The sequence below is a fragment of the Babylonia areolata genome, chromosome 2, assembly GCF_041734735.1.
Source record: "Babylonia areolata isolate BAREFJ2019XMU chromosome 2, ASM4173473v1, whole genome shotgun sequence".
In the NCBI taxonomy this organism is placed as follows: Eukaryota; Metazoa; Mollusca; class Gastropoda; order Neogastropoda; family Buccinidae; genus Babylonia; species Babylonia areolata.
Window position 1 is genome coordinate 47,879,144 of NC_134877.1, and position 10,000 is coordinate 47,889,143.

Genomic DNA, 10,000 nt, shown 5'->3' on the forward strand with positions numbered 1-10,000 from the left:
AGGAATAACAAATGAAACCTACCTGCAGACTCATCAGGTAATGCGCAACGTGGTACATACAATACCAAACTATAGATGGATGACAAAAGGTATTGAGAACGGTGCTGCATGATGCATGATATACATACATATAATAATGGCCAGTGCCACGCGCTGTGCCTAATGATATGGCTTGGGCTGGGGTTGACGTGCACTGGTGTGTGAATCATGCGATTTGTTATGTCTGCACTGGTGTGTGGTATCATGCGATTTGTTCAGCCTGTCAGTCGTCACTGGCTGTCACCATTGCATTTGGCGCTAATGATAATGAGCAGAGAGCAGGAACGCTCGACGCAGGTATGCAGGGGACAAGTAAAGGAAACCAAATAAACAAACAGAACAGAAGTGGAGTGATGGCCTAGAGGTATCGGGTCCGCCGAGGAAGCGAGAGAATCTGAGCGCGCTGGTTCGAATCACGGCTCAGTCGCCGATATTTTCTCCCCCTCCACTACAACCTTGAGTGGTGGTCTGGACGCTAGTCATTCGGATGAGACGATATACTGAGGTCCCGTGTGCAGCACGTAAAAGGACCCACGGCAACAAAAGTGTTGTTCCTGGCAAAATTTTGTAGAAAAATCCACTTCGATAGGAAAAACAAATAAAACTGCACGCAGGGGAAAAAAAAGAAAAAAAAAAGGTGGCGCTGTAGTGTAGCGACGCGCTCTCCCTGGGGAGAGCAACCTGAATTTCACACACAGAAATCTGCTGCGATAAAAAAAAGAGAAATACAATACAATACAATACAAAAGAAGAAAACCAAACCAAAACTAACGAACAAAAACGGAAAAAAATGCATGCATGTATGTATGTATGCAAATGTGGTGACGAAATCACTTCTGGAAAAATCAACAAAAAAACAAAACAAACAACAACAAACAAACAAACAAAAACATCCCGAGTTTCACAGAGGAAAATAAAGCAATGCGAAACAGTTCAGTATAGCTCATTGACAGTGCAGAAAAGTACAACGCAGTACTGTAATATTGCACAGATCAGAGTAGAGTATAAAAAAGGAGGGTGGGCGAGGGGGTGGGGGGAGGGGGGGGGTGTTATTCCCATTGAGAAAAACCTATTAAAATTACGACATTTTCGAATGTCCTATTTCGAGAAATCAGATTTTCGCCCACGGCAACAGTGAGCTTTTTTCTTTCTCTTTCTTTTTTTCTTAATTCTAAAAATACGTTCGTCTTTGAAAAAACAAACAAAAAAAACAAAAACAAAAAAACCGATTCCTATTGCCTTGTTGTCAGAGTGTGGGCATTTCGTGAGGTAGTCTCGTTATTAGCTGAAGAGCCTTCGGCGCGTATCATGCGATTTGTAACGTGTGTGAATAAGATGGGCCCAGCTGCTGTGCGGCTTTCGGACTGTGTGTGTGTGTGTGTGTGTGTGTGTGTGTGTGTGTAACTCTGTATGTGTGTGTCTCTCTTTCTGTGTAACTCTGTGTGTGTGTGTATATATATATATATATATATATATATATATATATATATATATATATATATATATATATATTCATACGATATATACGTGTATAACACAAAAATTTCTATGAATGTATACATGCATACATATATATGCATTCGTGCATAGTGCACATAACAAAGAGTGATATGTGGAGAGAGAGAGAGAGAGAGAGAGAGAGAGAGAGAGAGAGAGAGAGAGAGAGAGAGAGAGAGAGAGACAGACAGACAGACAGACAGACAGACAGACAGACAGACACACACACACACACACACACACACACACACACACACACACAGAGAAACACAGACAGAAAGACAGACAGACAGATAGAAACACAGACATAAACACAGACAGAGACAGAGAACAACAGAGTTACACGCAGTTAATTTAACTCACGCAGTACGAACGTTACATGTGTGGGCAAACTGCCGGGGTGTTGGACCCGCCGACGTCACACCCCCTTCGCCCCTCGCCCCGTTGTCTTGTTATGATTACTGTCAGTGGCAAGTCTTGGTGGTCCCTTGGTGGTCCCGGTCCTACTCTTCTCACCACCACCTAGTCTGTGTCAACGTCCACACAGAGGATGCAATTAGCCCCCATGATTCTGCCACTGACAGCTCCGGCCAAATAGGCAGCCAGCTTACTATACACCCCTTCCTCATCACCGGCAAACTCTTGTGTCTCTTGGGATACACACGTACACACACACACACACACACACACACACACACACACACACACACGCCACTGAGGGTCTGAGACAATTAACGACCACCTTGCTTTCTTCCGTCCTCAAACACACGCAGGCACACACACACACACACACACACATACACACACACACACACACACACACACACACACACCCACGCACTCTGAGAGAGTCTAATGAATCCCTATGGTCCAGGGCTGGTATATATAAAAGTACGGTTCTAGGCTGGCTTCTCACACCAATCCTCCCACAGTCTCTAGTGCTTATAGTTCCACTGTTAGTTGCCGCTTTGGGGGGCCTTGTTTAGAGTGTGGGTGTGGGTGACGGGACTTGAAACACACAGTACGAACACAGTCTGATCTTTATTGAACTTGTTCGGAAAAAAAACAAAAGTAGTGAGTTTTCATCCGTCTTTGTTCTATTTTGAGATTTTCAGTCTTTGTTTTATTTTTAGGTTTTTTTATGCGATGGTTAATGTGAAATCCGAAGTTTTAGTGTTTAGTAACATGAAGACATACGGTTTTTTTTTTCCTGGTCCTTTCTATTTAGAGGAGGGGCTTGTTGGCGTGGGTGGAGTGTAAGTTGAAGGCAAGTCCATAAATACCGGTAGGTTCTAGAAAGATTGGAGTTAGTGTGGACCCTTTCGAGGATGAGTCAGCCAGACGTTCAAACAGTTGGAGGAAGTTAACTGAACGTCCGTTAATTTGAGGGCTTGTAAGATATTTGGCGACACCAGTGCAGTGTGAAAGGTTAAGTCGTGCCACTGTTTCTTTTCAGGCTGGTGATAGGCTTTTTTTTTTTTTTTTTTTTTTTTTTGTGTGTGTGTGTGTGTGTGTGCATACTTCGTTTGAAGTTTGAGCTTTTTTTTTTTTTTAATTTTATGAAATTCTCATGATGGTAGTTGAATCCAGGTTGCTCTTTTTTGGGTTTATTTCCCTGCTTGTTTGTTTGTTTCATTTGTTGTGGAGGTCTTTCTGTTGATTTCTTCCAAAAGGTGGTATCTGATTCGTGAAATTCAGTTTGTTTGAGGTTTCTTTAAGTCCGGTAAAATCGTTCCATCTGTGACGCGATTCTGTTATTTTTGTTATAAACGTTAGTATTCGATCAGGTATTCTTCGATGATCCGTTTGTTTAATTGAATTCACTTCTTTTTTGTTGTTTTGTTTTGTTTTTGTTTTTGTTTTATTTTATGGTGTGTGTGTGTGTGTGTGTGTGTGTGTGTGTGTGTGTGTGTGTGTTACATTTTTTTAAGTTTGTGTAATTCACCCAGCGTATATAAAGCTGCAGTACTCCGAATAATATTTATTAACTGTCCATTTATTGAGTTATTTGCTGTTTTTTCTTTACTTTTTCTTGTTCTTTTTCTTCTTCTTCTATATATATATATATATATATATATATATATATATATATATATATATATGTATATATATATATATATATATATATATATATATATATATATATATATATATATATATAGCCCAATAACACCTTGGTGATTTCCCTTCCTATTTCGTCCATTTCTTTTTGTTGACCTAATTGGGATTTTTTTTTTTTTTATAAAGTAAAGAATTAAAAAAAAAACAACAAAAAACAACAACAAAAACAACAACAACAACAAAAAAACAAACAAACAAAAAAACCCAAACATCTGATTTAATAACCAAATGTCATTTTCAAAGAATTCTGCCCGTACTACCAAAAAGGGGTGTTAGACACGCAACTAGTCTGACTACTAGTCAGACAGTCGTCCTGATTTTATTCAGATATTGTTTTCCAATAATCTTTTTTTTTTTTCTTTTTTTTTTTTAAGGTTTCTTAGTGACTGATCCGTGGTTGTTGAACGTGGAACTATCACGACCATTCCTATAAGATTCGCACTGGAAGATTATTTTTTTTTTAAATCTTTTAAAAAATCGCTCAGAGATAGAGAGAGACAAAGAAAGAGCATGACAGTAGTATCTGGTGCCCCGGTGGCCGTTGTCTTGATGCACGTGCTTGGAGCAGCGCTGTGCTGCATCAACTTGATGAACTCTGGTGGTGGTGGTGGTGGTGAAGGGAAGCTGAATTCCTACTGGATCTTCGGTAGGTTGGTTGGCATATATATATATATTATGTCTTGCTCCTGTGGCTAGTGTCTGTGAGCGTCTCGGCTGATTTATTTTATTTTATTTTATTTATTTATTTATTTTTTTTTGCGAAGCCACAATGCAGTGTGTGTGTGTGTGTGTGTGTGTGTGTGTGTGTGTGTGTGTGTGTGTGTGTGTCGGTTTGGAGGGTGTGGATGGGTGTAGGAAGGAAGTTGTGTGTGTGTGTGTGTGTGTGTGTGTGTGTGTGTGTGTGTGTGTGTGTGTGTGTGTGTGTGTGTGTGTGTGTGTGTGTGTGTGTGTGTGTGTGTGTGTGTGTGTGTGAAATCGTATGTATGTATGTATGTATGCATGTGTGGGTGTGTCTATCTGTCGGTCGGTCTGTGCCTGTGTGTAAGACAGCGCGTGCATGCATTATTGCGAAAAGAGGGCATGGAGGCAGAAAAAATGGTGAAGTACAGAAAGAGAGAAAAAAAGAAGAAACGGATGGGTGAATGAATTTCCTGTCGTGGATCTCCGCTTGTTTGTCTTGGCTGTGCACACTCTCTTCCCGCGGAGAGAAGCGTACACACCTGTCGATTCTCTGTGTCTGTCTGTCTGTCTGTTTGCCTGCCTGCCTGCCTGCCTGCCTGTCTACTTGCTTGTCTGTCTGTCTGTATGTTTGTCTATGTGTGTGCGCGTCTCACTCCCTCTCTGTCTGTCTCTCTCTGGGGTTTTTTTTTTCCTGATACCCTTTCATGATGGGCAATAGTCTATATGAATAAACCAATCATTCATTCATTCATTCATTCATCCATTCATTCTCTGGTTCTCTCTTTGTCTCTGTTTCTCTCCGTCTCTCTGTCTCTCTGTCTCTGTCCTGTCTCTCTCTCTCTCTCTCTCTCTCTCTCTATATATATATATATATATATATATATATATATATATCTCCCGTCCTCCCACCCTCTCCTTTTCTCTCATTTTCTTCATCCTCTCACTTTCACGCTGTCTCTTTCTTTGATTCACCACAGTAAACGTCTTTTTGTTTTTTTTGTTTTGGGTTCGAACCTGCGCCTCCAGGGTGGTCACCACTTCAGGACTGAGTCACCTTTCTGTCAGACGTTTTAACTACTGAGCCATCGTACGCCTAGCTTGAGTAGGGAAATTTAATCCTTATCCTTATCCTTAGATTGAACTATAATGATAAAATAAGCAACAATGTCGACCAAACCCCCTGTCTCATCTGGACTCTGGAACAACTCTTCTTCCTCTTCCTTTTACAGAGAAGGAGTACTGCAAGTCGACGCAGTGCGTGCAGGCAGCCAGCTCCATCCTGGCGGCCATGGACCCCTCGGCCGAGCCCTGCACCGACTTCTTCCAGTACGCCTGCGGGGGCTGGGTGCGCCGCAACCCCATCCCCAAGGGCTACCACAAGTGGGACCGCGTCCAGGAGCTGTCCGGCCAGAACCTCTATGTCCTGAAGGGGCTGATTGGTAAGGGGGTCATCGTAGTTCTTCCGTTTCTTCTTCTTTCTCCTCCTCCTCCTCCTCCTCTACTACTTTTTCTTCTTCTCGTCCTCCTCCACTTCTTCTTCTTCTATGGGTAGGTCATCGCAGTTCTTCCGTTGCTTCTTCTTCTTCTTCTTCTCGTCCTCCTCCACTTCTTCTTCTATGGGTAGGTCATCGTCGTAGTTCTTCCGCACTTCCCCCTCCTCCTCCTCTTCTTCTTCGCCCTTCTTTTTCTTCTGCTTCTTCTTCCTATTCCTCCTCCTCCCCTTCCTCCTCCACCCCCCCCCCCCCTCCTCTTCTTCTCCTTCACCAGGGGTCTGTCAGCATAAGTAGCATCCCAGTCTTCTGGAAATTCAACGCTAGATGTGTCCATTTCTCAACTGCTTCCTTTGATTCTCTTTTCTTCTTCTTCTTCTTCTTCTTCTTCTTCTTCTTCTTCTTCTTCTTCTTCTTCTTCTTCTTCTTCTTCTTCTTCTTCTTCTTCTTCTTCTTCTTCTTCTTCTTCTTCTTCTTCTTCTTCTTCTTCCTCCTCCTCCTCCTCCTCCTTCACTATTGTCTATTCATTTTCTGCTTTCCAATTCCTGAGCCCTTTTCTGGGTTTTTTTTCCCCATCAAGCCTTGACACCTTTTCTCTCTCGTACTTTTTCGCGGCGTATTATGCACTGTCTGTATTGTTTAGCTCATTGGGATTGACACTAGGTTTTCATTCTGCAGCGTTATTTGTTTAAATGGCCTTGTGTAATTTTGTGTAGCTTTGAGGCGGTTTTTTTTTTTTTTTTTTTTAATCCTGATTAATTTACGGTTTGATTTTGTTGTCCAGCTATGCAGACCCGAACCTTTCTGCCCTTCTCCAATATTGCCTCCACCACCGTCCCACGTATCCTATCCAGAAAAGCAGCAGAACTTGACACAATGTGTCTTCCTTTTTTTCATTCGATGATAATGGATGACTACGACGCAAATTTGACTGGAAGATCAAAATAAGCGTTTAGTCATTCGGAGAAGACAAAATGAGAGAGAGAAAAAAAAAAGAAAATAGAAGTCCACTCTAATAGGTACACAGTTATGCTTGCATTCAAAGGCCTGGCTAGCGCGTGGTTTATGCTGTTGGATTTTTTTCCCCCGGAATCGTGATAACGTTGTGTGCTTTACACTTCCTGTACATGCAATATTACCCTCAAATTTCGTGTCTGGCCTGAGAAAGACACGACATCTGCTCGTGGTGATCAGGAAATTTGAGCAACACACACACACACACACATGAAACGCGAACGTGACTCTGATGATATTCGATATGAGCGGCTTGCTGCGGACTTCGCAAAGAAAAAAAAAAAAAATCGTTTCCGTTCGAATTCCCTTCTCATGACCCTGAGGGTTAACTTGGTGTATCATTGTATTGTAATGTATAGTATTACTAATTTTTGTCACTACTGATTTCTCGGTGTGAAATTCGGGCTGCTCTCCCCAGATAGAGCGCGTCGCTACACTGAGAGCAGCACTCCTTTTTTTGTATTTTTTTTCCTGCATGCAGTTTTGTTTTTTTTACAGAAATTTGTTTTCCTATCGAAGTGGATTTTTCTACAGAATTTTGCCAGGGACAACCCTATTGTTGCCGTGATTTTTTTTTTGATTTTTTTTTTTACGTGCTCCAAATGCATGCTGCACTCGGAACCTCTGTTTATCGTCTCATCCGAATGACTAGCGTCCAGACCACGACTTAAGGTCTAGTGGAGATACTGGCGAATGTGCAGTGATTCGAAACAGTGCGCTCAGATTCCCTTGCTCCCTAAGCGGACGCGTTACCTCTAGGCCATCACTCCACTCCACATATCATGTTAGCTACATTTCCGCTCGACCCCCCTTCTATCGATTCCGTTGGCTAGTTCGCTACACAATATGTCATGCTCGCTACATTTCCGTTCAACCTCCCTTCTCCTAACTAACCTGGCTGCTAGTATGGTATATATAGTGCACTGTGTTTGCCATCCCATACATTTCCGTGTTTAACTTACGTTTTGTCATAGTGAATGATCGTTGGTGAGCCTGAAGAACACACACGTACATTTCCCCGTTCAAATCCTTTGGTCTCTCGAGAGCCTGTTGTCTAGTGTATCATAAATAATTACTGTCATGTTTGCTTCGATTGATAACGCTTTTATTTCCCGTTCACTCCCCCCCCTCCCCCCCGACCCCCAGCCTTCAATCCCACCATCCTCACTTTATTCCTTGCACCTCCATCCCACAACAGATTCCTGCAATCTAGATTGGTATATGTCTATAATAATCACGTTCGCTACATTTTCGTTCAAACCCTTTTTTGGAAATAAGCTGGGGCGTGTTGTTGCTCAAGTTCTTGTTTGTTTGTTTTATTTTGTTTTGTTTTTACCCTCCGTATTTTGTGTCTTGTTTCCCGACATAAAATGTTGGGGAAAAAAGGGGGAACAAACCAAAACAAAACAAACAAAAAACAAACTCGCCTTCTTCTATCTCGCTCCCCCTACCCGCAACCAACTGTTGCTCCTCCCTTCTTCTATTCCTTTTTTTTTTTCTCCACCACCACAAACAGACTCCAGCCAGCCCTTGCAGAGCAATGCGGAGGAGAAGGCGCGCCGCTTCTACCGGAGCTGCATGGCGGAGCGGGCCGCCACCACCTCGGCCTCCAGGGAGCAGACCTTGCGGCGACTGCGGCAGCTGGTGGAAGAGGAGGCGGGCGGCTGGTCGGGCTCGGGGGGCTCGGCGGCGGGGGGCCCCGACAACAACGGCGGCGGCGGCAGCAGCCAGTGGTACTTCGTGACGGCGCTGCAGCAGGTGCACCGCCTGGGGGCCTGGCCCTTGTTCCGGGTCACCGTGGACGTGGACGAGAGGGACCCCACGCGGCGCTACATTCTGAAGGTGAGGGTGGTGAGGGTGGTGGTGATGGTGGTGGTGGTGAGGGTGGTGATGGTGGTGATGAGGATGGTGATGGTGAGGGTGGTGAGGGTGGTGATGTTGAGGGTGGTGGTGATGATGAGAGTGGTGAGGGCGGTGAGGGTGGTGATGTTGAGGGTGGTGGTGATGATGAGAGTGGTGAGGGTGATGAGAATGGTGAGGGTGGTGAGGGCGGTGATGTTGAGGGTGGTGGTGGTGATGAGAGTGGTGAGGGTGATGAGAATGGTGAGGGTGGTGAGGGTGGTGATGTTGAGGGTGGTGGTGATGATGAGAGTGGTGAGGGTGATGAGAATGGTGAGGGTGGTGAGGGCGGTGATGTTGAGGGTGGTGGTGGTGATGAGAGTGGTGAGGGTGGTGATGACATGACGCTTTTGATGGGTGTTTCACGACGCTCCCATCATGGTGGTGGTGGTGGCGATGAGGGTGGTGGTGGTGGTGATGGTGTTGATGAGGGTGGTGGTGGTGGTGATGAATGTGGTGGTGGTGGTGATGGTGGTGGTGGTGGCGATGAGGGTGGTGGTGGTGGTGATGAATGTGGTGGTGGTGGTGATAGTGTTGGTGGTGGTGATGAGGGTGGTGGTGGTGATGAGGGTGGTGGTGGTGATGAGGGTGTTGGTGGTGGTGATGAGGGTGGTGGTGGTGAGGGTGTTGGTTGTGGTGCTGGTGCTGGTGCTGCTGGTGATGGTGATGGTGCTTGTTGACGATGGTGGTGATGATGAAGGTGACGATGGCGACGATGGTGATGATGTTTGTGATGATAATGATGGTGTTGAAGAAGAAGTGGTGATGATGGTAGTGGTGATGATGACGAAATTATACTACTACTGCTGCTGCTGCTGCTGATGATGATGATGATGATGCTACTACTACTACTACTACTACTACTACTACTACTACTACTACTACTACTACTACTAAACCGACAACGATGATCATTGCGATGGTGATAATCATGATTTTAATGATGAAGGTTCTCGTGGTGGTGATGATGAAAAAGATATATTACTACTACTACTACTACTACTACTACTACTACTACTACTACTACTACTACTACTACTACTACTAGATTGCACAACTTATTTTCCATGTGGATTAATAAAGTGTTTTTGATTGATTGATTGATTTGATTGACTACTACTTCGACGACGACGACGATAATGATGATAATGATAGTGATAATGGTGACGAAGATTATGATGATGATGGCGGTGGTGCTTGTGGTGTTGGTGATGATGACAAAAATTATTACTACTTCTTCGACGACGACTTGTGATAAT

The 10,000-nt window shown here is 43.9% G+C and overlaps 1 protein-coding gene across 1 annotated transcript in view; it reads left to right on the forward strand.

Moving 5' to 3' along the window:
- LOC143277603 (endothelin-converting enzyme homolog) overlaps positions 1–10,000 on the forward strand; it is a 358,248-nt gene that overhangs the window by 316,605 nt on the left and 31,643 nt on the right. Inside the window, exons 5-6 of the mRNA XM_076582483.1 lie at positions 5,568–5,777; positions 8,359–8,684. Of these exons, the coding sequence (XP_076438598.1) occupies positions 5,568–5,777; positions 8,359–8,684 (536 nt within the window). The remainder of the gene's footprint in view (positions 1–5,567; positions 5,778–8,358; positions 8,685–10,000) is intronic.